The following is a 26,685-nucleotide window of genomic DNA, read 5'->3' on the forward strand; positions in this document are numbered from 1 at the left end:
CAGATAGAGCAGCGAAATACCCTCGTTTATTACTTCAGTTTCAAAAAACGTAGCTGCCATTGAAAATGTTGACTGTGAAACTACAAGTATGTTATTTAATAAATAGAAAACTCATTCACTTACACACATCCAACACATACGTACACATATACATACATAACTCACATTCCAGATCATTTTCGCAATGATACGTATTTACGCCGATACCTACGTACCGAAATACCATAGTGGCAAATGGTCCTGGGATGCTAAATCGGATAAATTGCACTTTGAGCCACACAACGATTTAGAAGACGCAAGAGAGCGATACATTGAGACAAATGGATACAAGTTTCTTCGTTCTATCAATCAGGAGGAGGAGATGATCTTTCGTCAACAGTTTGTTCGCTCCGAAGCCACATTCGATACGGACACGGTGGTGATCAACGATGTGCGGGATCTGGTATTATATCTAATGCCAAAAGAGTTTCTTACCATGAAGTTTCTTGAATTTATGCACAAGCCAGCTGTTCATAGATTGCTGCATGCCCTTATCATCTACTTCGAATACTTTCTCCGTTTGGTAGAGTTTGTGCTCATTCGACGGGATGAGCTGGCAGGGGACATGGCCCAGATACAGAGTGAGCAGACGAATGAAATGAAGCGGATCTTCTCCATATATTTAAGTCAGTATCGCATGCTTGTTGCCAGAAACTACAGTGTAATCCTCAAGGGCGAAGGGGACATGGCTCAGTTTTACCACATGAAGGAGATTGTCAACATTTCGGCTACGATCAAGGATAAATACTTTCACGAACAGTTTCTAGCCGTCGCCATACAGATCGTATGGATCACCATGCATCGACGTGCCTACAACGTTATCGAGATGGAAATGAATCGACTCTTTCGCTCCGAACACTTTGTAATGAATCGACCGGAGTATCTGAAGTTTACACCTGCAGAACGGAGTTTGCTTTATGGACGGAATAATAAGATTGTTAATTATCGCAGTCAGGCTTCACCATTGATACATGAGCTGAAGCATATTAACGACGAGGATCTGCCCATCTTATGGATAGGTGAGCGAAAGTATCGTGGAACGGACACACGTATTGTCCAGATGGAACTGGAGTATATTGTGCCGGGACCGCAGCTGTTCATGATCGATGTGGCTCACGGCGTGCTGGGACATCCAAAGATATTGTACGACACCATGTTGAATCTTGATTGGCCGGCGGTACGCTACGCCAATTATTCCGTGGAGCATGATCCCTACCATATTGTGAGGCAGCCCCATTTGAGAATACCCAATATTGACGAAATGAAGTTGCGCCGTATGTCCAAGCAGTACGATCAATTCTTCAAAGTTTTCCGCATCTACGAACCGGTTACCCGCCAAATGCTTTACAAATGGTGCCGTCGGGATAAAGTCATCAACTTCTATCGCAGTGGTGGCGTTCTGGATGATATTTATGTGCGGTGTAACAAGGATCTGGCCAGCCACAAATATGGTCCCACTGTTGCCCAGATTATTCAGAAATACTTCAAGCTGGTTAGCAGGCTCCGTAAGAAGGCCAACGTTGGTAATGTCAATGAGGATACTATATCCAGTAAGAGTCTTGTGCTTGCCGGACAACAACGCAAAAAGGTGCCAGCCCAAAGCGATGATCGTTATTTCGAGGAATAAAGTTGAAGGCAATTTAAGAGTATCATTGTATTAAGTTCTACTTCCATCTGAAAACAAAACAACACAAATAAACGAACATAAATAAAATCAAAACCTGACTTGCATTTTATTTAACATTTCATAATTTCTAATGAACGAAAACTGCTAACGGAGACTGTTTAATAGATAGAATCAGCTGATCAGCAGCTACAAACTTGCTATAAACTTAATTATGCAGCATTTGTTTTGTCGAAAGTAGTGGAACAATGCCTGTGGAACTTGTCGCACGCACGGCTCCGCCGTACAATCATTTTACGCAAATTGGCGATCCCGTGCTACGGCAATGTGCCGAGGAAGTGGCTGAAGATCGTATAGACAGCCAGGAGATCAACGATGTTGTGGAACAAATGGTGAACGTGCTGCGACACTACGATTGCGTAGGCGTGGCAGCACCCCAATTAGGCCTTCCACTACGTATGATTGTCATGGAGTTCCGCGAGGACAAGCGGGAGCGGTTTCCAAAAGAGATTTATGAACAACGTAAAATGTCCACTTTACCGCTAACCGTAAGTTTCCGCGTTATCATTTGCATTCTTATTGTTGATTTTGACAACATTATCACACGCAGGTTTTTATCAATCCAAAGATGGAGATAATTAGTGAAACAAAACATACACATCTCGAGGGTTGCATGAGCGTACGTGGTTACTCAGCCCAAGTAGCTCGATACGATCGCGTACGCATCACCGGCATTGGAAAGCTTGGAACACCTTCAGAACTGGATCTGGAAGGTTGGAGCGCGCGCATAGCACAACACGAAATGGATCACTTGAACGGGATCGTTTACATCGACCGCATGGATGTTTCTAGCTTTAACTGCATAACGTGGCAGCAGATTAATGCCGCTGGTGGACGCGCAAATATACCATTTGATAAATAAAATTTTCTTGTTTTTAAATAACAAATATTAAAAATTAGCGCCAGCTAGTGATGGCACGATTAATCAAATGATACTCAATATCCGATTATTTTGACGCAATTCACGGTTTGATTTAATCACAAAATGAGTTAGATTAATTGAATCTTAATCGATTATATGCTTAAATAATAAATTTAAATAATTAAAAAAGGAACAGGTTCACCAACACAACATTGATCATTAATCGACTAATCAATTTTTTTCCATCACTAGCGTCAGCAGCATTTGGTTCACATTTGAGCTGGAACTGGTTTGGTGCAACTATCGATAAGTTTGCTAGCCAGCTACCGGCACTGTTGACAGTTAAGCTTTTTTATAGCTAGTTTCGGCTATTTACAGAGCTTGATAGCTATATAAATTTAAAAATTAATATAAGCAAGAAATATGGTCATATTAAAAATATTTTCAGCTATGTTTTGATACTATTATTTTTTTAAAATATTGCAAAAGTGCACTCATGAATTCATTTCAGTTAGAAACAGCTATTTTTCTCTAAAATTGGCAGCACTGCCGGCCTTATCAAAGTGTGTAAGTGTTGTAAAGTACTTATATTTATATAAATAAGGAATAAATTAAAATGTATTGAATATTAAGCGCTTCCTGATTATTACTGACCCGCTAAGCCAATTTAAGCACCTCCACTCTGAAAGCAATCAATTTAAAACACCAAGTATTTAAGTAAGACCATTTATTGAAAATATATCTATTTTGTGGTTACGCCGGTCGCTAACTGGTAGCTTATTTCAGCCATAATGTTGCAACCACTGCACAGATTGTGTCGGGGACACACTCGTTACCTTAGCACCAGCCTCGCGACGCCTCAATCATTCAGGAAATGGTACCAGCAGCTGTGGACAACCAAGCGAACAAATCTGCCACCCTACAATCACTTCACACAGGTCGGGGATCCCGTGCTGCGAGACAAAGCGGCGGAGGTGCCGGCTGATTATGTGAACAGCAAGGAAATCCATGCAATTATTGATCAAATGGTAAATGTGCTGCGTAAATATGACTGTGTTGGAATTGCGGCGCCCCAAATTGGTGTCTCCTTGCGGATTATTGCCATGGAATTCAAACAGGGCATCAAAAAGGACCTTTCCGAGGCAACGTACAAAGCGCGCCAAATGTCCGAGCTACCCTTGACTGTGAGCTATACTCGTAGGATAACCACCGTATAAATATCCACCAAATGTCATTCATTGTTTTTCAGGTGATGATTAATCCTCAACTGGCTGTGACCGATTATACCAAGCACAAACATCCCGAGGGCTGCATGAGTGTACGCGGCTTCTCCGCAGAAGTGGAACGCTATGCGGCTGTCAAGCTGACCGGACTGAATAGAGAAGGATCTGCCACCGAACTGGAGCTGAGCGGTTGGAATGCAAGAATTGCACAGCATGAAATGGAACATTTGGATGGCAAGCTGTACACCGATCACATGGATAGGTCAACGTTTATGTGCACCTGCTGGGAGACTGTGAACACCAAATCGGGACGTGTTGAAATACCATTTTACAAATAATTTATGCAAATATTTATGTTACTTTGCTAAGTCGAGGGCCAAGAATTTGTTTATACGAGTAGAACGGAAATGGAATGGTTAATTTGTTGACAACTGCTCTTTGTTCACTTCTCTGCGGTCATGTACATTCTCAGATGGTGATTGGCCGCCCCCAGTGCCGTCTTAGCCTTAAAGTACTCCGGGCTATCCCACAGATCTCGCTTGTCCATCATATATGTGAACAGTTCATTGTACTCGCGCTGCAGTAGCTTGTGTGTAGATTGCACCTTCCCTCGCAGCTCCTCAATTGCCACGGTGAGAGCTAACCGGGCCGCTTCTGTCGCTGCATTCACATGAACGGCATCTGTAGGCTCAGTCTCATCTGAGATCTTGGCGCCCTCATGTTGCAGCGTTCGCAAATGCATCCGCTGATTCTGCCAATCGTCCCACTGTAATTGCAGGCACTTGCCCAAATAGTTAAGGACTGCGGTGCGTAGGATGAACTGCCTGATTCCAGGATGGGCAATGTCGCGAACTCGCAATCGGAACATGCTGAAACAGTTGCTCAACTCTTTACATGAATGAATATTGTGAATACTGTACATGTGTTGGTTTATTGTTTGAATAAAAAAATGTTTTATATTTGTAAACTCATTTAAATGGGAAAATCAATGCTGTATATGGGATTAGCCTTTCCAATCGAGCTTTCGAACAATAAAAGGCCAAACAATGATAAAACTAACATTCCCCGTGAAAATCGGTTAAGATTTGACAAAGTTATGACAGTTTGAAATTTGGGCAAAATTGTCAAGGGAAGAGTATGGAGAAAATGGACAGTGATCGAAAATATGGAAAAAATGGACAATAAAGGAAGAAAAATTGAATTTTCCAATTTCGATGCAGAATGAAAATAGGTACAAAATTATGATAAAATTGATAATCCGCACGGAAATCGGTTAAGATTTGACATAGTTATGACAGTTTGAAATTTGTGAAAAATTGTCAAGGGAAGAGTATGGAGAAAATGGACAGTGATCGAAAATATGGAAAAAATGGACAATAAAGGAAGAAAAATTGAATTTTCCAATTTCGATGCAGAATGAAAATAGGGACAAAATAATGATAAAATTGACAATCCGCACGGAAATCGGTTAAGATTTGTCAAAGTTATGACAGTTTGAAATTTGTGAAAATTGTCATGGGACGAGTATGGAGAAAATGGACAGTGATCGAAAATATGGAAAAAATGGACAGTGAAGGAAGAAAAATTGAATTTTCCAATTTCGATGCAGAATGAAAATAGGGACAAAATAATGACAAAATTGACAATCCGCACGGAAATCGGTTAAGATTTGACATAGTTATGACAGTTTGAAATTTGTGAAAAATTGTCAAGGGAAGAGTATGGAGAAAATGGACAGTGATCGAAAATATGGAAAAAATGGACAATAAAGGAAGAAAAATTGAATTTTCCAATTTCGATGCAGAATGAAAATAGGGACAAAATAATGATAAAATTGACAATCCGCACGGAAATCGGTTAAGATTTGTCAAAGTTATGACAGTTTGAAATTTGTGAAAAATTGTCATGGGACGAGTATGGAGAAAATGGACAGTGATCGAAAATATGGAAAAAAAATGGACAGTGAAGGAAGAAAAATTGAATTTTCCAATTTCGATGCAGAATGAAAATAGGGACAAAATAATGACAAAATTGACAATCCGCACGGAAATCGGTTAAGATTTGACAAAGTTATGGCAGTTTGAAGTTTGTGAAAATGGGTCAAGGGAAGAGTATGGAGAAAATTGACAGTGATCGAAAATATGGAAAAAATGGACAGTGAAGGAAGAAAAATTGAATTTTCCAATTTCGATGCAGAATGAAAATAGGGACCAAATAATGATAAAATTGATAATCCGCACGGAAATCGGTTAAGATTTGACAAAGTTATGGCAGTTTTAAGTTTGTGAAAATGGGTCAAGGGAAGAGTATGGAGAAAATGGACAGTGATCGAAAATATGGAAAAAATGGACAGTGAAGGAGGAAAAATTGAATTTTCCAATTTCGATGCAGAATGAAAATAGGGACAAAATAATGACAAAATTGACAATCCGCACGGAAATCGTTTAAGATTTGACAAAGTTATGGCAGTTTGAAGTTTGTGAAAATGGGTCAAGGGAAGAATATGGAGAAAATGGACAGTGATCGAAAATATGGAAAAAATGGACAGCGAAGGAGGAAAAATTGAATTTTCCAATTTTGATGCAGAATGAAAATAGGGACAAAATAATGATAAAATTGACAATCCGCACGGAAATCGGTTAAGATTTGACAAAGTTATGACAGTATGAAATTTGTGAAAAATTGTCAAGAGAAGAGTATGGAGAAAATGGACAGTGATCGAAAATATGGAAAAAATGGACAGTGAAGGAGGAAAAATTGAATTTTCCAATTTTGATGCAGAATAAAAATAGGGACAAAATAATGATAAAATTGATAATCCGCACGGAAATCGGTTAAGATTTGACAAAGTTATGGCAGTTTGAAGTTTGTGAAAATGGGTCAAGGGAAGAGTATGCAGAAAATGGACAGTGATCGAAAATATGGAAAAAATGGACAGTGAAGGAGGAAAAATTGAATTTTCCAATTTTGATGCAGAATGAAAATAGGGACAAAATAATGATAAAATTGATAATCCGCACGGAAATCGGTTAAGATTTGACAAAGTTATGACAGTTAGAAATTTGTGAAAAATTGTCAAGGGAAGAGTATGGAGAATATGGACAGTGATCGAAAATATGGAAAAAATGGACAGTGAAGGAAGAAAAATTGAATTTTCCAATTTCGATGCAGAATGAAAATAGGGACAAAATAATGATAAAATTGATAATCCGCACGGAAATCGGTTAAGATTTGACAAAGCTATGACAGTTTGAAGTTGTTGAAAAAACGTCAAGGTAAAAAATATTAAAAAATGTTTGGAATGGAAATGATATGAAAATGAATGAAAATGGCTTTAATTTATTTTTGGTTTTTATGTAAGCAATTATATCTATTAAAAAAAAATACCATAAATAGCTGAACTGATAATTAAAGAAAGACCGATGTTTTATTTAAAAAATAGTCCGAATCGATAGATATATATTTATATCAAAAAAATACATATATATTAATAAAAGAATTTCAAATGTTTTACAGCTATAATTTACACAGATATTTATTTAAATTTTTGGAAATCGTTTTAGAAGAGTCCCTCAATCTGTCCAGTTTCGGTATTCAGATCGATGTCATAGATAGCCGGGCGAGTGGAGAGTCCTGGCATTTTGGTAATATCCCCGCACATGGCCACCACAAAACCAGCGCCAGCGGAGACATAGACATTCTCCACATTCAAGGTGAATCCCTTGGGTGCACCCTTAATGTTCGCATCGCCAGTGAGAGAGCCGGAAGTCTTGGACATGCAAATGGGCAACTTGCCATAGCCCTAAAAAAGAAGCAACAAGGTAAATGAGAGTTTCCCAACTTGATATACATTCCTATGGGCACTTACCGCGTCGGTCAAGCGTTGAACCTGCTTCAATGCTTCCTGGGATAGCTCCACCTTGGCGGCACCGTACATGGTTTGCGCGATCTTGTTCATCTTGTCCACCAGCGGCAGTTCCAGGTCGTAGAGCAGCTTAAACTTGTTCGGCAGCTTGCAGGCTTCGATGACGGCATCGGCCAGAGGCACAGCGCCGGCACCACCATCTGACCAGTGGGTGGATACGACGGCAGCAAAGGCACCTGCCTTTAGAGCGGCATCCTTCAGCAGCTTGTGCTCGGCCGGCGTGTCGGCCACGTGGGCATTGATGGACACAATGACGGGCATGCCAAAGGCTCGGCCATTGGAGATGTGCTGCAATAGATTGGGCAGTCCCTGTTCCAGCAGCTCCAGATTCTCCTCCGTATACTGTTTGTTGAGTGGTGCACCCGGCGTGACTGGTGCACCACCGCCGTGCATCTTAATGGCTCTGACCGTGGTCACCAGCACCATGGCATCGGGATTGCGACCAGAACTGCGGCACTTGATGTTACAGAATTTCTCCATGCCAATATCGGAACCGAAGCCCGCCTCAGTGCAGACGTAGCCATCGCTGCCAACCAGCTTAAGGCCAATCTCGTCGGCAATGATCGAGTTGCAGCCGTGGGCAATGTTGGCAAAGGGTCCCGCATGCACCAGGACGGGCGTACCCTCTAAAGATTGCATCAGGTTCGGCTCCATGGCGTCCTTGAGGAGCACAGCCAAGGCGCCCGTGACGCCCAGATCATCGGCAGTCACCGGTTGACCGGACTTGTTAAAGGCCACCACCATCTCACCCAGACGTTTCTTCATATCCGCCAGGCAGCCGGACAGTGCCAGCACAGCCATAATCTCGCTGGCCACGGCGATGGAGAAACGGGTCTTGCGGACTAATCCCTTCTCGGTGGGTGACTGGCCAATGGTAATATCCCGCAGATACCTGTCATTGATGTCCACCACACGCTCCCACATGATCGTCTCGGGATCAATGTCAAGTCTCGCAAACTTGCCGTACTCCGTTTCCGTGAGCTCGTCCGGGTCGGTCTTGTCAATGCCCAGACGCTGCAGACGCCGCAGCTGAATGGGACTGAACTTGCGCTGACCCTTGACCTTTGGCACCAGCCGCTGGTAGAGAGCCTTGTCCAGCTGCGTTGCCTCGTGGAAGATGCGTGTGTCCAGCTGAGCGGCCAGCAGATTGTTGGCTGCAGAGACGGCATGAATGTCTCCGGTGAGATGCAGATTGAACTCCTCCATGGGTATGACTTGGGCATAGCCACCGCCGGCGGCACCACCCTTGATGCCAAATGTGGGTCCCTGCGACGGTTGACGCAGTGCAGCAACCACATTGCGTTGCCTGTGCGCTCCCAGCGCCTGCACCAGACCCATCAGCGTCGTCGTCTTGCCCTCGCCCAGCGGAGTGGGCGTGATGCCGGCAACAACCACGTACTTGCCCGCCTGACGTGTCCGGAGACGCTGCAGCACGTTCAGCGAGATCTTCGCCTTGTTACTGCCATACAGCGACACCTCGTTCGGCTCCAGACCAATCTCCTCGGCCAGATGTCCAATATTCTTCGGTCTCTGAGCCCGGGCAATCACAATGTCGCTGGGCACAGGTCTTGCCGGGCGCAGGGGCAACGGCTGGAGCTGCCAGCTTTTGCGGTTGGCCCGTGCCGCAGCCCTGGTCGCCGATGCCACCGTGTTCTTCATCAGCATGGCCACGGTCATGGGTCCCACTCCTCCAGGCACAGGTGTCAAGTATCCCGCCACCAGTTTGGCCTGCTCGTAATCCACGTCACCCACCAGTCGGGTGCCACTTGCCTTGCTGGCGTCTGCAAAGGAATCGAATCGAATCGATGGAGATGAATCAATGTGTCAACTGGTTGTCGACAAAGCGAAAACAGAACTAATCTTCAGATGATACGCATTCGAGTGCTTGAAAGTGGAAAACAACCAAATGAGTTTCCCTGCTTATCAGCAGCACTGCGGGGGGGTCGAACCCAGAGGGTCAACTGTGGTGATAAGACGGAGTAAACAGCCGACTATGACGACACTCACCTGGCTTGCAATTGATGCCACAATCGATGACAACAGCGCCGGGTTTGATCCACGAACCCTTCACCATCTCCGGCACACCGATGCCCACGAGCAGGATGTCCGCGCTGCGTGTAATCTCCTCCAGATTGCGTGTCTTGGAGTGACATACAGTCACCGTCGCATTACTCCACTTGAGCAGCTCAGCCGCCGGAGTGCCCACAATCTTGCTGCGTCCGAGAACCACAGCATGGGCTCCGGCAATTTCGACGCCCGTGCGACGGATCAGCTCGAGGCAGCCCCATGGCGTGCAGGGCAGAAATCCAGTCAGATCTCCGGTGGCCAAACGACCCTCGTTCAACGTATGCAGACCATCCACATCCTTGGCAGGCGAGACTGCATCCGCAATCCGATGAGCATCGATGCTCGCCTCACAGTCGAGGGGCATCTGGACAATGATGCCATGCACCTGGGGATCCGCATTCAGTTCTCGCACCTAACAAAGGAAATTGCATAACACTTGAGCTGATTCTTATTTAATCCCCGCCAGCAATTCAATTTAAAGTTGAAATTTCACTATTGGGCTATTGCATAATCCAATTCACGGGTATAATTGACTATCGACTCACCTTATCGAGCAGCTCCATTTCGGTGATAGAGCGTGGAAGTTGCACGTGGAGGGCATTGATGCCGATCTCCGTGGCCGCCTTGATCTTCATGCGTATATAGACATTGGAGTCCTCCCGTCCGCCCACCTGGACAATGCGTAATCCCGGCACAAATGCTTCATGCGTTGCCCGCAAAGCTTTAACCTCGCGACACAATTCCTCGCGTATATTCCTGTTCATCAAGAGTTACATATATGTGTGTGTAGATACATATGTAATAGATTCACTCACTTGGCCACCAACGTGCCGGATATAATTTTCGCCTCCCCGGTCATCTTGCTGGTCGAATCGCAGCTCCACTCACTGTAAAAACGCACAAAGTATCTCAAATATCTCCGGGCAATTGTCGCCACTTTGTAGCAACACCAACGCTCGCGCAATGCAACTGAGCCCGTAACGGCCGAACAGGCCCTATCTATACCCATTGGACATAGGTGTTAGTCTATCGCCTCGCTAATCTCACCAACCCCTCGATCCCGCCCCACGATCGCGATCGTTGTCCGTCTTATCAGTTGCTCGACGAGCGCATTTCTCATTATCTGGTTTCTGGTTTTGGGTTACTCAAGGGTCACAGCTCCTCCATATAAAAAAAAAAAACAAAACAACACGATCTCTCCCTTTCCAAATGGAAGCTGTGACCACAAATTGTCTCGGCTGATTCGTTGATGGTTACATTAGAAACTCGATATCTTACTATATATATTAAATATTAAAACAGTCTTTTAAATCATATCCAACTTAAACAAACAAAAATTGTAATATTGTTATTATAATATTCTCTATAAACACACTACTTTGATTTTTTAAAAGTACAAGCACTATTATTTTTATACTAAAGATTATAGTCTTTAAAGTAAATTTATGGAAATGTTAAAATCCACAGTTTTCCCTAATAAAATGGTATTTACTATATAATAAAAAACTCATTCCGACTTGTTAAAAATATTTAGAAAATTTATATATTTATATTTTTAAAAACCGCACATCAAAATAAAAAATTATGCTATAACACTTGTGAGAAAATCGAAGAAAATAAATTATATATTTTAAAATATGTAACATTTGAAAAATAAAGTAAGTCCTTTACTAAACTTTATCTAATTTCAATAACCGTTAAACAGCACTACCTGCTATTTAAATTGATTTCACAATCTAACAAGAAAACCTGATTTCACTGCAAAAACAAACAAATTTAGCTGGGAACACAAACAATAACAACAAACAAAAAGCAAGAGCAAAATTTAGATAAGCGTGCGTTATCAGAAGGTGCCAATTGGTGATAATAATAAAAAATAATAATAGTTAACATGCAGCAATTCATCAATAGAATAATTAGAATAAAATCAATGTCAGTTGGGAGAACATTTCGTGATTGGATAGCAGTTTTATTCCTGACAAATACAAATATTAATTGAAGAAATCGTTACTTAATTTTAATGGCAGCACGTAACTTGGCCGATCGGCTGCGACTATTGCGGGCGATTTCCGAGGCATCGGGCAGGATGACGTGACGATGGAGTTGACGCCAATTGGATTGCACAAAAGATTCCAATAGATCTGGGTCGTGGGTGAGGTCATAACCGCAGTACTTTAACGGCACGGGATTGGCCACACCTTCGATGACATTGCCATTGATGTGACGCTTGACAATGGTGTCCTCCAGCGAGTGAAAGGTGATGGCCACCAGGCGGCCCTCAGCCCTCAAATACTCCTGGGCCAGCAGCATGCCATAGTTGATCTCGTTCAGCTCGTTGTTCACAAAGATGCGCAGGGCCTGAAATGTCTTGGTAGCAGCATGTGCCGGCCGCTGAAGCCTGTCCAGACGCTGACCCTCGCCGAGCACAGCGGACACCAGATCGGCCAGCTGTCGTGTCGTCTCAATTCGCTGCAATGCACCACGTGCCTCCACAATGGCGCGAGCGATCTTCTTGGCCGCCTTCTCCTCGCCGTAGACACGAAGGATGCGCGCCAGATCCGCTTCCTCGGCCCGGGCAAGCACATCAGCAGCACTGACACCGCCAGTGCGTCCACAATCCATGCGCATATCTAGTGGTCCATTGTGTGAGATGGAAAAGCCTCGAGCAGCCTCATCGAACTGCATGGAGCTGCAGCCGAAGTCAAAGAGCATGCCATCGATACTGTGCCGTGGCACATCCAGATCTTGCAACAATTGTGGCAGCTCCGAGAACTTGCCCAACAGGGCCACAAGTCGTCCCTCATACTGTGGCTCCTGGCTCAAGCGCTGGGCCAGCTCATGGGCCAGTGGATCACGATCCAGCGCATAAACCGTCGCCTCAGGGCAGCTGTCCAGCAGACGACGCGTGTGTCCACCAGCTCCAAAGGTCATATCGATGTATTTGCCCCCTGCCAATGGCTGCAGATAGTCAATGGCCGTCTGGCAGAGAACGGGCACATGTCCGGGAGCTGGAGATGAAGCTGAGGGCGTGACAGCTGCCGTGTAGTGCCTCACTTGCTGGGTTGGTATTGATCTTAGTCTAGTCAGGAATTTGCTCATCATCTTCATCTTCATCTTCAACTTGGTCTCGGGTTTTTACTTGGGCTTGTCGTTGAGGTACTGCAGGAACTCCGAGCTGAGCACCTGGCTGCACTGGGCGGCGGTTAATCCGGTGGCCGTGGAGTCGTATTGACGCTGATACTTCTTGGCGTAAACGTTGTTCGATAGCCGCTCCAAGGCGTCAATCTGCTTGGTCAGATCCGCGCTAGCTTCGTTACTGAGGCTGGCGCTGCCTGTCAGTTTGGTAACTTTCTTGCGGATTTGTTCGCCCAGATCCCTTGGATGGGGTGAGAGAAATTTTAAATGTGCTTTGTTTGTTGTTGTTGTTTTTGTCGTTGTTATGATGTTCGTTGCAGCGATTGGAAATGACGATCCTAATGAATGACTAAAAAATAACTAAATTCCCCAAAAGTAACCAAAAGTTTGCAGCGCTTGGGAAAAACAATAAATCTTTAAGCTAACATGAATCACATATCTTTCTTAACATCAATTTAAATTTACGAAATTTTATCGAGTGTGAAAATATTTATAATCAAACGATATTAAAACCTGATCTGATTTCTCTATCTTCAATAGCTACTCGAAAGTCAATAAACAATTAAACAAGTTTTAATTACGGAGGAAACCGCAGAAAGTTGAGTTTGTACATTACCTAAACATATATACAGACGTGTGACAAACAATAAGAAAAGCATTATAGTATAGTAAAAAAACGATTTTGTTAATAATTAAACATAGATATATTTTGCGGATTGGTGTTCTTATTTTCTTGCACACCTCTGTATTTAAAACATTATTTCTCGATCTAAGAGAATAGCTTGGTATACACTTTTATCGCTTTTACCTATTGTTTGATTTGGAATAACTTATTTTCTCAGTGTCTCCCAATGGAGATCTTTCAAATTCCACTCACATTGTCGCTGCTTCATCTTCGCCCAGATAAAAGGACTCTGGTATTAACTGATAGGAGTACTTTGAAGACATATCAGAGTATGTAACTAGATTTGTTTAAGCGTCTGCTAAAAATCACAATGTAACGAAGCGAAAACCGGCAACGGAATGGCTTACAATCAGGCCTAAACTCAATCCAAATACAATCCACACAGTCCACAATGTGTTGTGGAACTTGATCTGCGGACCAGCGCCACAAAGCGCAATGCAGCTGAAGAAAATCCAATGGAAACAACCAACTTATAAAACTTGTCTGCGGCATCCTAAATAGCACAGTACAATATGCTTGACATTTTATTTAACAAGGTGTAAGTACAATTGCAATTGTTAGATAATCGAAAACGAAAAAAGCCGCCGCTGCTGAACGAACATTGTGTTGTGTATTTTAATGACTTACCTGCCTACTTTTGTCTTTTCTGCTGGCCACTTTTCAAGTACTTTAAGAAATCTTTGGTATTGCGCAGACATGCTTAATAAAAAACAAATTGTTTGCAGGAATTAACAATTTTTAGCGCCAAAACAATAACATTGCACGAGCATTTCAGCCAGTGCTGCCAACTTATTAGGGGGAAAACAGCTGTCTCTGGCTGTGCAGCAAAGTGATTAACAGCACTAGTATAAATAATTGTACTACACTGAAGAAGTGTTGATAACTGCCGAAACTATCGTTTCATCGCCATTTCGCGCTCAAATTTGAATATTGTGTTATACGTTTTATGTACTCGAAATACGAAAACGTGAGTTCCATATACAAGCTCATGTAAAACTAAATAAAATAAATATATAAAATAAGTAAAAATAATTCATGAAACATGAATATTTAATTTAGACGTGTAAGAAAACATTTTATAAAATTTAATTATTGCTAATTCTATAAAGAAACATGAATGTGCTATAAGCGGATTATCTATCAAGTAATTTAAATTTTGCCGTCTCATATGTTAAAACGCTACAGCATAAATACAGGGTATAGGCAACCCAGTAAAATATATTACGACCAATCAGAGAAAAACCGGAATAAAAAAGTGAGAGCCGCAGAGAACATAAGAGTGGGACAGAGAGCGCAACAGTGTAAGCAAAAAACGCACACATAAAAAACATAAACAAGCATTTTTTCATTGCGTGCGCGAGAGGAAGAGAAGCCGTGAGAGCACACACTCACACGTACACCAACCACTAACGCTCACAGCTGCTTGCCGTTTGCGATGGCATGAAAAAAGTTGAGTGATTTTTTTTTCAGTCGAGTTTTTGCCACCGAACTGAACGGTTTTTCTTCTTCTCGGCCGTCGCTTTTGTGTTTTTCGTTGTGATTTGTTCTTCGCGTACGCGCGACATGTAAACAACGCGAAGCGAAACGAAACTCATACTAAAAACCGAAATTAGCGTGCTAGAAATAACGAATCCTTTCCTACCTCCCCTTTATCGTTGATTGACACGAATACAGGCGCCAAAATTAAGTCGCGCCAAATTCTTCTTTAAAAAAAATATAAAAAAGCGGGGCAGCACAAGTGCAAAATCGCACACTCACACGACCACTCGCTTGTGTTGGTGTGTGTATATTTTTGGCGTGCGCGGCCATTTTTTTCCTAAGCACTCGCTATTTGCATGTGTGTGTGCGCGTTAAGTGTACTCGAAATTCGAAAGAGGAGAAACCGTAAAATAGAGCAAAAGACAACATTTATAATAATAGAAGTTATCTCGATGTTTAAGTACAAATGCGCGTAAAACGCTGTATGTCAACAAACCATCCACGCACAACCCACAAAAGTGAAAACAGAAAGCTAAAAAACAAAAGGTGTACAAAAAGTAGAACAGGAGTTAAAACGACGATCCCCCGTAAGCTCCTCCTCCAATAGGTCTCGCAGAACACGTGCTTTTGCTTTTATGACCAAAATATCAACAAAGTCGCACACACAGAAGCAAGGAAAAACATAAGAGCACAACAACAACAGCAAGCTTTATTTCCAATTGGTAAGTACTTCGTATTGTGTGTTTTATTTCTTCTTTATTGGGCAAATAGTTTTTGCAATCACTCTCACAGTGGTGAAGAAAAAAAATTGCAAATGTGAAAGTCATTGAACACAATTCTTGATTTTATTAAAAAAAATTTATTTTATTAATTGTATTATCAACAAGTTGTATTAATTAATTGAATTTAAGAAATTCTAGTTGTGTTGAGCATAATAACTTCTAAGATCTTATACTAATCAAATATAATTGTCCCACTGTGCAACGGTTTCCAATATTTGCCCACCCGCCCCTTCCATTGTTTGAATTCTTTATGTGCCATTCATTCGGTGGCGGTTTGTGTGCCGTCTTTTTTATCTCCACTGTTTTTTGCTCTCGCGAGCAGCATTTATTTTATTTTTTGCACATGTCGCCCCCGCTAACAGCCGCTCTTACTTTTTCGTTTATTTGCTTTACACTGCAAGTTTTATATTTCTTCGTTTATTTGCAGTTTCGCCTCTGTCCGGCTCTGCCGCTCTTCATTTGTTTATGTTGCGCGCTCCCTTGCTCTTCCTCTCTTTAGGTTATTTTTTTTTTAGCTGCGGTCGCTTCTTGCGCTCAATTAATTTTCGTTGATTCGTTTTTTGTACATGATTTGTGTATGTGTTTGTTTTTTTGTGTGAGTGCGATGAATTTTTTTGTGTATACCATTTTTTTTATATGCTGCTGAGCAGAAACGTTTACGTTGACGTCGACGTTGGCGTCGGCGTGCTTTTGGGGCCGGCCGAGTGATTTTGTCTCAGTTGTTTTTACACATGTTTGAAAGTACATACACATGTAAACTTGTTGTTTGTAAATACATACTTATGTATGTTTTATTAGATACAAACAGATGTAACTAGTATTAAAATTAAATTATTACAACATTAATTGTTAATTTCAATTGTTTGCGCTTTACATTTACATATGTAAAGCGCCTCCGTCATAAAACACTCAACAAGCGGCCAGAGTGTCCTGCGCCTTCTCTTTCCCTCTCATTCTCTGCCTTCAACGGCCTACTGCTCAACTATCAGAGGAGCGTCGGCAACAACAACAACAAGAACAACAGTAACCGGTTCTGTTGACCAGCCAGAAATAAAAAATGTTCAAAAAAACCAAACTAAATACAAAAAGAAAGAATCTGTTTCTGACGTCAACTGCGCAGCAACAGCAAAAACAGCTACGCAATGCGTCTTTGTGTTTGTATATGTTGTATATGTGTGTCATTCTCCTTTTAGCTCTCCCTCACTCAACTCTCTCTCCCCGCTATTTAATAACTCAATTTGTTTTATTCCATTGCGAAGTGGCGCGCGCCAATTTTGATTGTTTTTCTTTATTGATTTTCATTCTTATAACAAAGAAAAAAAAAGGAAATATAACATGGAAAGTTAAAAAAAGAAAGAAACACGGCAGCCACCTGTGACAGGTTTTTGTTTACAAATTCTCACTCATTTTTTGTGTCTTGTGGTTCAGCAGTGCATTTTGATGCTCTTAAAGGATAAAACAGTTGCACCGTGAGAACCACACACATACACATGAATGAACATTTTAATGTTCATATGTATGTAGGAGGGTATACACATACGTAAATTGTATTGAGTAAAAGATACAACAAATTAAAGATACATATATTTGTGAAATGATGATTGATTGCTTTTATTTGAAATATTTCACTACACTGATAAACCGATCCCGATTAAACACCACCCTTATTACATATCTGTCAGATTAAGGATTTCGAAAGATAGGTTTATAAATAAAATAGATGTTTATTTCCTTTAATTTTACATAAATGTATTATTTAAATGACTGCCCTTCTCCATTCCTCTTTTTTTGTTCATCTTTAGTTAGATTAGTGAGCGCCCCAATTTGTTAATGTTATATTCTTTACTTCGAGGTGATTGACACATTCGGTGGCGCCCCTGACTCTTCCCAAATCCCCCGCTTCCCTCAAATTTCGCTAAATGAAGTGGTAGAGAGGGGAAAACGAAAAAGAAATTATTTTTTTAAAAATGTGTTGTCACCATCGACTTTTTGCTTGGCTCAAGCGCCTTTTTTGTTTATCTTGTATTTTTTTGGCATTGTTTTTTAATGCAATTCTTTAATTTTTTGTCGATTTACTTTTGCTTAATGTGCAGCACGGAGAGAATTTTGTTTTATTTGTTGCACGTTTAATTCATAAACAATTAATTAATTCATGCATATTTATGTTAATGTGCTGAAATGTGTGTACAAATGAAATAAATAAAAAATAGTCAAGTAAAAGATAAAGAAAAAATCGAAAGCCAAATGGAAAAAAGTAGTTTAACATTTTTGTTGACTAAACAGAAATTTGCACCCAAAGCTGCGAAAGCCTAAATAACAATTACAAATAATTCTGTATTTTCAGCACAAAAAGGGCAAAAAGTTGTGTAAGCCGTACTGCGGGGCCAAGTGTCAATTTCATTTTGGCCGCGAACGTTGCACGATTCAGTCCCGTTGCCCGCTACCCCATTGAGAGCAAGGCCCCAACCTGGACGCACGGACAATTACTTATCGACCGCTGAACCTTGGCGGGCAGCCGCTTATGGCCGAGCTGCCGACAACGCCGAACGGCGCTGCCATTGGCGCTGGTGGCGATTATCTGCATCGCTCCATCGATCAACTGCGCACCCTCAGTCATTTGACCCAGGCGGATCTGCGTACCGCTCAGCTGGTCCATGATTATAAGCCCTTTAACATCAGCGAGTTTCGTCAGAACGTTGAGCGTTTGGACTACTCCCTGAAAAATGGTCTTGTGCAGCACCAGCAGATACTTGTCGAGCAACAACAACAACAGCAGCAGCATCAACAGTCTCATCAACATGATCCCGACCAACAGCAACAGCAGCAGCAGCAACAACAACAGCAGCAGCAGCAGCAGTTGCATCATCAGCCGCAGCTAAAGGTCAGCTACAGTGCGCCCAGTTCGCCGCAGACTCCTACACAGCTAAGTGAGCAGCAGGAGCAAAAGGTGAGTGTCCCCACTAGACAAAGACTTGACTCTTAACCAGGGACGTTAAATAAGGATTATTATGTTTTTTTTTTTTAATTGAAAAAATCATTCACTTATTCTCCTTTAAGTTTAATCTATGATATTTTACCATGTTGAAAATCATTTAAGATTTTTTTTTATTGATTTCACTTCGACTTATACTTTAAAACTTAATCAATAATAATTTTTGAGCAAAAAATATAATACTGAAGGAATCATTATTATTACACAAGTGTTACCCATGGAGCACTTTTGTTTAAATTCAAATTAAATTTATTTTATTTTTGCCTTTTCAAGAACATATAGTAATGCCCTCTTGATCTTTTAAGTTTCATGTCAAAGTTGTTCGAAGTTGAAAGTTCGTTCTTACTTTATTGGTATATTTCACATATTTTTATCCCAAGTCAAGCACCAGATATTTAACATATCTGTCACACTTATTTTTCCCTTTATATTTTAAGGACTCTGTAAAATAAAAAAGAAAGAAAGCTGAAACAAATATCATTTTGAAAAAACTCAAGGAGTTGCTACATAAATTGTTGTTAAAATTAACATTTTCTAATTATCTGGTCATCTCTCTTGTCATTCGTAGTATGATGTCAGCCGTTCACCATCGCGGCAGCAGGGTAGCAATGGCAGTAATGGCTCCTCGCCGGAGGATCAGCGGCAGGGCGAGCAGACGAAGCCGTACAAATGCGGATCGTGCAGTAAATCCTTTGCCAACTCATCGTATCTGTCGCAGCATACGCGCATCCATCTGGGCATCAAGCCGTATCGCTGCGAGATTTGCCAGCGCAAGTTTACCCAGCTGTCGCACCTGCAGCAGCACATACGCACCCATACGGGGGATAAGCCGTATAAGTGCCGGCACGCCGGTTGCCCCAAGGCCTTCTCACAGCTGTCCAATCTGCAGTCGCACTCGCGCTGCCATCAGACGGATAAACCGTTTAAATGCAACTCGTGCTACAAGTGCTTTGGCGATGAGGTAACGCTGATGGAGCACATACCCAAGCACAAGGATTCGAAGCATCTCAAGACGCACATTTGCCAGTTGTGCGGCAAGTCCTACACGCAGGAGACATATCTGCAGAAGCATCTGCAAAAGCACGCCGAGAAAGCTGAGAAACAGCAACAGCGCCACACGACGCCTGTGAGTAATCTGCAACAGCATGTGCCCGCCGGCGGCATTGGTCTAAATCTGCAGCGTCAGGCCATGAATGATGCCAATGCCGTGTATTGGGCAAAAATGGGTGCTGACAGCGCTGCCGCCACGCTAGCTGAGGCCATACAACAGCAGTTGCCGCAGGCCAATGGCAGCACGTATGCCAACTTTGCCACACTTCAGCAACAGCAGCAGCAGCAGCAACAACAACATGAGCTTCTGCAGCAGCATCATCAGCGTCTGGCTAACGGTGGCGGCGATACGCCAGGTCATTCTCATAGTCCGCACGAGGATGCTGGCGAGGATCTGGTGCTGCGACAGACAACGCCACAGCATCACCTCCAACAGCAGCAGCAGCAGCAGCAACACCAGCAGCAACATGCGACGCATTCACATTCACCTGGTCCGGGCTCATCTGCCTTTACGCCACTCAGCGCCACCGTTGTGCCACCGCCGTCACATCTGCAACAGCATCGTGCACCGCCTTCAGCAACCGCCGCCTACCTGTACCAACAGAACGCAGCCGCTGCCGCTGCCGCCTTTCCCACGCAGCTAATCTCGCTGCATCAGATACGCAACTATGCGCATCAGCCAGGAGCTGGCCTTATACCTAGCGATCATCTCGCTCTGGGCCTCAGCGCCGTGGCCAAAGAGAAGGCCCTATAGTATCGGGCGAATGGCCAGAAAAGGGCAGCCAAAGGATCAATAGCTACGATGACAACAATTAGGCTAAGTTAGCCATAAGTTAGACATAATTTGGCTAGAGGCTGAACTGGTCAACTCTTAAGGCTTGGTTTCTCTCCAATCCAATTCTTGATGTGGCACTCTAGACATTGAAGACTTTAGTACTACATCGAGAAATGAGACAGTAGAGAAACCAGGCACTGAGAGCATGGCCAGATCCACGCACAGCCTCCGTTTGGAGGATGTTCTTTTCCAGACAAACTCAGGTTTTTCAATTAGCTTTTCATACAATCTTCTAACTCGTAAGCAATATTTACAAATGAAGACGCACAACTAAAACTTTAAGCAACTTGAATCCTTTTCAATTTGAGTTGTTTACAGTTTTAACTAATAATCTAGATTATAGTCTTAAGGATTGTACAACTACCTATAATATAGAGTATGATAGGTGCGGTACGAAGTACAGCGATAATTGTGTACATAAGATTACAATCTTGAAATTATTATTATATTATTATTATTAAATAACTGCTGTAAAAGTCAACGTATCAACGTAGTTAATACAATCAACAATTTGTATCTAAACTTATGGATCTATCATTATGTTAAGAGACATATTTTATATTTATGCAAAATTGTAAAAAGTATATCAAATAATAATAAAAAATTGAGAGAAATATTTATTAAGAATTCGAGTGCATTCAAATTTCTGGAATTGTGTTCACAACCGCAAGGCTTAAATTTTTATCAACATTGCAGGATCAAAAGATGCAACGATGTAGAAAAATGCACGATAATCCGCTTAAGTTGGCCAAATGCTGAGGCATCTAAGGAAACCTTTGTACGAGCATTCCATTATGCTCCAGGCGACACAAGAGATTTTTGTTCCTTAAGATAAATTAAGTGAGTGCCTGGCAGTTATTCCGTATCCCGAATATCCTCGGTTCCATGAGGTCTACGGCAAATATTCAAACAACAAATTTAATTAACAACAGCTGCGATTGACGTTACGCTGGAAGATTAATGATGGACTTGTGGTGTCTCATTCAGATAGGGAATACACAAAAATAAATTTATATTTACAAAAAATAAATTTATATTTAGAAATTACAAATCAACATTTAGTGTGCCACTTGCGAAACGGATGTGAGTCAATCAGAAAATATGGTTAAGTTATGGGGAGTATTTCGTTTTTTGTTTTATTTGACAAATGTGTGTACAGTTTCTGTTTAGTCTTTGCAACAATAAATGGATCATAAGTAGAGTCTGCTTCATCACGAATTTCAACTTGTAGATACAAGTGTCTACTTCAAAAAAATGAGCACATCAAAATGTTCTCAAAACAAGACTTAAATACATTACAAACAGTTATGGCGGGGTATTAGACCACTTACTACTAAAAATATCCAAGTATTTACAAACAGGTGTGCATATTGTTTTTATGTTATTTTGGAACTGGCTATAACTTAAACTGGAAAATAAAAGCTTTCGTATCTGAAAACATATTTATAAACGCCTCCTTTAGTCGAAATGACGGGAATCCTTTTACTACAAATTATTTGTCAATTCTGTTCAATACGCTGACTATCGCATATATACTATATCTGCCTCTATTATATATGTATAATAGAAACTAAAGAAACACACAGAATTAATTTCATGGCAAATTATTAAACAAAAAAGCTACAAGAAATTCAACGTAAATCCCTCTTGAAAAAAAGAGAGCGAAAACAACCGAAAGACATGAAAACCAGTTTCAGTTCTTAACAGGTGTTTTGGACAGACACTCGAGCGTTTGAATACCATCATTAATAACAGCGAATTGTGTTAAATATATGTACATAAATATCAAAAAATATAAATTCAAAGCAAAGCAAATAAAAACAAACATGCAATAAAATGAGCGAAACAAAAGACTTTACGATATTTATTTTTTATGGGATATAAAAGTAAGTTCTATTTATGGGCTCGTAAAATTTGCTAAATGACGAAAATTGAATGATAATAAAAATGCACCCACAAGAAGTCAATTTGATTTACTTAAAAAGGACATGAAAAAGGGCTAGACAATTGTCTTGTTTTCGACAGTTTGTCAACAGGCAAGGGAATTCGCAAAACAATGAAAATAAAAGGATATTTGTGCCGCATTTCGGCACGAGTGATCCTTTTGCAAAAAGGACACCTATGCTCAAAGGATTGCTGGCAATAAAAACCAACAAATCATCACTAAACCAGTCGAAGATCGAGCACAATGACAAAATTGGCAAACACACCGCAGAAAAGAAAAGAGAGAAACAAAATCCGAAACAAAGATCAGAGAACAATGCGATAATCGATCATTTGGCAGTTGTTTCCTATTCTTTTCGATTTCGCATTGTGAAAAAGGAAAATTTGCCAACCCTCTCAAGAGGTATGTCGATCGCCATAGATCGAGGGCGCTACGCAATGTTTGCCAATAATTTAATTGATAAATGATTTGATTTTGCAATCGCATCGATCATAAACGCAACGGAGCATATAGAGACCCTCCATAAGGTCTGCCTAGTCATTGATTAGCATATCAATATACGATATTATAAATGCACTAATGATCATGGGATTGTTTGCTTCTCTCCTATCCTTATCTCAGTTATCTGATCTTAACTGATCCGACTGTTTTTTTGGGGTGGTTCTCAGTTCTGGCTTGTCATGTCATTTGGGTGCTGAAATCATCACGAAACTGCTTTTCTTCCATCCTTCCTATCCTTTCTTCTGTGCGCATCATCAGCTTTTGTTATGTTAACTATGAGAAAAAACTATCCAGACTGAGGATTCCCTCTTTTTCACTGTCACTTTTTTCTTGTCCCACTGGCTTGATCGATATGATAATTAGAATGCAATGTCTGAGGTCGCGAAGGACTCTGTTTTTATGTTGAGAAAGTGAGTTGATAAAAAATGTGTGGCATCTGCCAAGGAGTGAAGCTCGTACACTTAAAACAATAATGTAATGAAGCTCTTTTAATTATATTTGATGTAAAATTGTGGCAATTCAAACAGACAAGGTATAGTATATAATACAAAAATTATAAAAATTTTGATTACATTGGTCAAAACTCAACATTATCAACAGATAAATATATATTAAGTAATCTCTTTAAAATTTCAATAAAATGATTGCAAATATTTTTAATAATTTAAGATAAAGATATTTCAAAAATTTAGATTTATATACTAATTGAAAAAAGAAAAAATTATCTAAAGTAATTTTCAGTGTACTTTAGAGTCCTGAATCATTATGCAAATGAAAATTGCATAATGATTTGAATATTGTGTGTGTGATTTGAATGGCCAAAAGATAATTTGATGCTGCAGAAAGGCGTCGTCAATGGCATCAATAGATTTATGGTTTCTAAACTCGAGACATAATCAAAACACACACACCGAGGAAGAGGAAGAGAGTGAATCCGACCTGACAGAGGATCAAGCTGGTTACCCCTCAATGTTCAGGGGTTGTGCAACCCCTCAACTCTTGAGTTTAGCATAAGAAAGGTCCCGGTCTTGAATCGTTTCGCCGTGTGAAGCCGATTGTAAGCCATGCCCAAGCGCTATTCGCAATAGCATTTAGTCGGCCATTCAGCAATTCTTATGGATAAACTATTTATGAAATTATTACACAATGCCAGACAATATATCGAGTGGGGTGCTCCGATTAGCTCGGTTTGATTTCCGGGGAGGGAGGAGGATAGGTGTGTATGTTTTTCCCATAACTTCTTGTTGGCTGTGTGCGCCTTTTTGTTATTCAACCGAACTCGATTTTTGCATATTGGTTTCATTCCTAAATAGAACTCTATGTGTATCATCGCCATTCATTTCATTGTTCAATTCTAATAAGGTGCTATATTGTGAAATTTAATGCCATTTTCCTTTATTATTATGATTTCTTCTGTTTTTTTTTTGCACCCTTTCGATTTTTGCCCATCTTTTGTGCACCTTATACAATGAACCTAATTGTTGAGGTTTTGTATATCTGATTATCATTTCGATTGATATGTTATGAATGCCGTTTTCTATATTATTGGCACATTGCGAAATTTAAACATTTTTAATTATAGTTTTATTATGAATTCAAATTGATTAGCAGTATTATTGATGATTATTCTTTTATAAGTTAAGCTTAACCATTCTAAATACTTCCAAATATTGTTGAATATTGAGAAAGATTAAACATTTGTTTTTCTTTGCTAGTGTGAGGTGTAGTTATAGAGTAATCATTTCCAACAGAGGCAAATAATTCTTGAATTTTCTCATTTATTCATAATTTCGTTAATTTATTTATTTTTATTATCTATATATTTTTTTTGTGATGGACTATTTGCCTCCACGCATTCCTGTCTTGAGTATATATTTTGTGCAATATATGTACATTGTATATATCTGCTGAGACTTTCAATATTTATCACGAAATCTACACTTAATTTTCTCACCAATTGAAAAAACCCTTTTTTTTTATTTTTCCATTAAGCACTTACTTATATTTGCCAATGTTTGTTAAATTTGTTGTATATATTTTTGTTTTCAAACGATTTTAAACCCTTCAGAAATACCAATAAGCAAACTGATGCAAACGCACGTGTCGTTAAGAAACTGCGTAATTTTAGATCCTGTTTGAGAGTAAATAAAATGACGCACTAAAAAAATTTTAATTAACATTTTCACGCTTAAAATGAAAAAAGCAACGAGTAAAAAAAGTTTCAATTGTAAAAAGGTTTGGAAACTCCATAAAAAAATTACAGTAACGAATTAACAATACGCAAACCCGATCCTTTTCGGGAGAAAAAAACTTTCAAAAAATAAAAAAACTTGTCACACAGCATTTTAACATATGTACAAAAGGCGTTCCACACAAAAAAAAAAAGAAGAAAAAAAAGGAACCCAATTATAAACGACTTTTTGCTGTAGTCAAGCATAAAAAATGCAGCATTAAAAAAATGGGTTAAAAAAATCTAATGTGTGCTCATACAGCAAGGATGCGCTCGCATCCTGATGATTTTTTTTTTGTACATGAAACAAAAAAAATCTACCCAGAAGTATGCCTCATTTGAATATTTGGCGCTGGAAATTTTCTCACGATTTTTTTTCCTCTTAGGTCTAAGACTACCCACAGTCCTGGGTGACGATCAAGGATAATGGAGGAACGACTCACAAGAAAGACAGCTAGAAAAAAAATCCGGATTTTTTGCCTCATTTCCATGCGGACGCGCTGTGCTTAAGAAGCCGCTTACCAAAGGGTGAACGCTGACAAAGGATAAAGGACGCTTAATTTATGCACAACACGTTCGCGGATCGGACGCGGCGCTAGCAAAAGGGTTGGCAGTTCTGATCCTCGCACAGGATATCTCTGCATCCCGCTCGCTCATCCGCTCGTCCGTCAGACGGCCCATTTGCATATTTGATCAATACCTTTTGTCATGGGTGCGTCAGGGTCAGCATCATTTTTCATTTAAAAAAATGTTCTTTCAAATAGAAAAATACGCAAATTATTCAAATAAGTCCTTATGTGTTGTCTAAAGCTAACGTGTTCTGCGCCTCACTTCCTTTTTTCAGATCCTTCAAGCATATTAATAGAGTCTCCTTGGAATCGTTCGATTTACGTTGTTTTTTTTTTCTAGTTTTTGTAAATCTTACAAATGTTGATTTTTTTTTTTAAATAAAACTAAAACTCTATATACAATCTGCAAATGTTTTATAAAAACTACATTCACTCTTATTGCTCATATATTGTTGTATCATACAAAAAAAAAAAAGCTTAACAATGTTTATTAAATACTTGAAGTTCTTAGAAATTTCTTAAATATAAGCAAGCAATGCATTTTATTTAAAGTATTTATTAAGATTCAACAAATTTAAGTGTAAAAATATGAAATCAGTTTCAGAAACTGGAGAATTTTATTTCTTCTGATAAATAAGTCGCAAGAGATATACTTAAAATTATTTTTATAGGTAACTATATA

The 26,685-nt window shown here is 40.3% G+C and overlaps 7 protein-coding genes across 9 annotated transcripts; 4 read left to right on the plus strand and 3 right to left on the minus strand.

Moving 5' to 3' along the window:
- Nucleotides 1-117: 117 nt before the first annotated feature.
- Nucleotides 118-1,759, plus strand: LOC117790332. The gene has a single exon (XM_034629750.1). It carries the CDS (start codon nucleotides 185-187, stop codon nucleotides 1,664-1,666), a length of 1,482 nt encoding a protein of 493 aa, XP_034485641.1. The 5' UTR covers nucleotides 118-184; the 3' UTR covers nucleotides 1,667-1,759.
- Nucleotides 1,760-1,903: 144 nt separating this feature from the next.
- Nucleotides 1,904-2,587, plus strand: LOC117790796 (peptide deformylase, mitochondrial). The gene is made up of 2 exons (XM_034630355.1): nucleotides 1,904-2,211; nucleotides 2,274-2,587. The coding sequence occupies exons 1-2, from the start codon at nucleotides 1,912-1,914 to the stop codon at nucleotides 2,583-2,585; spliced, it is 612 nt and encodes a 203-aa protein (XP_034486246.1). The 5' UTR covers nucleotides 1,904-1,911; the 3' UTR covers nucleotides 2,586-2,587.
- Nucleotides 2,588-3,202: 615 nt separating this feature from the next.
- LOC117791802 (peptide deformylase, mitochondrial) lies at nucleotides 3,203-4,239 on the plus strand. The gene is made up of 3 exons (XM_034631688.1): nucleotides 3,203-3,302; nucleotides 3,372-3,769; nucleotides 3,835-4,239. Exons 2-3 carry the CDS (start codon nucleotides 3,377-3,379, stop codon nucleotides 4,144-4,146), a joined length of 705 nt encoding a protein of 234 aa, XP_034487579.1. The 5' UTR covers nucleotides 3,203-3,302; nucleotides 3,372-3,376; the 3' UTR covers nucleotides 4,147-4,239.
- Nucleotides 4,144-4,735, minus strand: LOC117791803. The gene has a single exon (XM_034631690.1). The coding sequence runs from the start codon at nucleotides 4,728-4,730 to the stop codon at nucleotides 4,251-4,253; it is 480 nt and encodes a 159-aa protein (XP_034487581.1). The 5' UTR covers nucleotides 4,731-4,735; the 3' UTR covers nucleotides 4,144-4,250.
- Nucleotides 4,736-7,316: 2,581 nt separating this feature from the next.
- LOC117792608 (C-1-tetrahydrofolate synthase, cytoplasmic) lies at nucleotides 7,317-14,398 on the minus strand. 3 transcript variants are annotated; one of them, XM_034632814.1, is made up of 6 exons: nucleotides 14,248-14,333; nucleotides 10,616-10,687; nucleotides 10,346-10,556; nucleotides 9,741-10,212; nucleotides 7,677-9,514; nucleotides 7,317-7,610 (listed from the first exon to the last, which is right to left on the minus strand). In XM_034632814.1, exons 1-6 carry the CDS (start codon nucleotides 14,316-14,318, stop codon nucleotides 7,368-7,370), a joined length of 2,907 nt encoding a protein of 968 aa, XP_034488705.1. In that variant the 5' UTR covers nucleotides 14,319-14,333; the 3' UTR covers nucleotides 7,317-7,367. The 3 variants fall into 3 exon arrangements, with proteins under 3 accessions (XP_034488705.1, XP_034488703.1, XP_034488704.1); XM_034632812.1 differs by lacking the exon at nucleotides 14,248-14,333 and having other exon boundaries at nucleotides 10,616-10,791; XM_034632813.1 differs by lacking the exons at nucleotides 7,317-7,610; nucleotides 7,677-9,514; nucleotides 9,741-10,212; nucleotides 10,346-10,556; nucleotides 10,616-10,687 and adding an exon at nucleotides 12,922-13,176 and having other exon boundaries at nucleotides 14,248-14,398.
- On the minus strand, nucleotides 11,734-12,938 carry LOC117792609 (probable methyltransferase-like protein 15 homolog). The gene has a single exon (XM_034632815.1). The coding sequence runs from the start codon at nucleotides 12,912-12,914 to the stop codon at nucleotides 11,808-11,810; it is 1,107 nt and encodes a 368-aa protein (XP_034488706.1). The 5' UTR covers nucleotides 12,915-12,938; the 3' UTR covers nucleotides 11,734-11,807.
- Nucleotides 14,399-15,066: 668 nt separating the features above from the next.
- Nucleotides 15,067-21,362, plus strand: LOC117792166 (zinc finger protein squeeze). The gene is made up of 3 exons (XM_034632184.1): nucleotides 15,067-15,821; nucleotides 18,226-18,828; nucleotides 19,442-21,362. Exons 2-3 carry the CDS (start codon nucleotides 18,403-18,405, stop codon nucleotides 20,675-20,677), a joined length of 1,662 nt encoding a protein of 553 aa, XP_034488075.1. The 5' UTR covers nucleotides 15,067-15,821; nucleotides 18,226-18,402; the 3' UTR covers nucleotides 20,678-21,362.
- The last annotated feature ends 5,323 nt before the right edge of the window (nucleotides 21,363-26,685 follow it).

The sequence above is a fragment of the Drosophila innubila genome (assembly GCF_004354385.1).
Source record: "Drosophila innubila isolate TH190305 chromosome 3R unlocalized genomic scaffold, UK_Dinn_1.0 2_E_3R, whole genome shotgun sequence".
NCBI lineage: Eukaryota > Metazoa > Arthropoda > Insecta > Diptera > Drosophilidae > Drosophila > Drosophila innubila.

Coding starts and splice junctions, on each gene's coding strand:
- LOC117790332 (XM_034629750.1), top strand. CDS start 185: ATGATACGTATTTACGCCGATACCTACGTACCGAAATACCATAGTGGC.
- LOC117790796 (XM_034630355.1), top strand. CDS start 1,912: ATGCCTGTGGAACTTGTCGCACGCACGGCTCCGCCGTACAATCATTTT. Junction 2,212..2,273: donor TGTCCACTTTACCGCTAACC/GTAAGTTTCCGC, acceptor TATCACACGCAG/GTTTTTATCAATCCAAAGAT.
- LOC117791802 (XM_034631688.1), top strand. CDS start 3,377: ATGTTGCAACCACTGCACAGATTGTGTCGGGGACACACTCGTTACCTT. Junction 3,770..3,834: donor TGTCCGAGCTACCCTTGACT/GTGAGCTATACT, acceptor ATTGTTTTTCAG/GTGATGATTAATCCTCAACT.
- LOC117791803 (XM_034631690.1), bottom strand. CDS start 4,730: ATGTACAGTATTCACAATATTCATTCATGTAAAGAGTTGAGCAACTGT.
- LOC117792609 (XM_034632815.1), bottom strand. CDS start 12,914: ATGAAGATGAAGATGATGAGCAAATTCCTGACTAGACTAAGATCAATA.
- LOC117792608 (XM_034632814.1), bottom strand. CDS start 14,318: ATGTCTGCGCAATACCAAAGATTTCTTAAAGTACTTGAAAAGTGGCCA. Junction 10,688..14,247: donor GAAAAGACAAAAGTAGGCAG/GTAAGTCATTAA, acceptor GCGTTTTTACAG/TGAGTGGAGCTGCGATTCGA. Junction 10,213..10,345: donor AAATGGAGCTGCTCGATAAG/GTGAGTCGATAG, acceptor TTCCTTTGTTAG/GTGCGAGAACTGAATGCGGA.
- LOC117792166 (XM_034632184.1), top strand. CDS start 18,403: ATGGCCGAGCTGCCGACAACGCCGAACGGCGCTGCCATTGGCGCTGGT. Junction 18,829..19,441: donor GTGAGCAGCAGGAGCAAAAG/GTGAGTGTCCCC, acceptor TGTCATTCGTAG/TATGATGTCAGCCGTTCACC.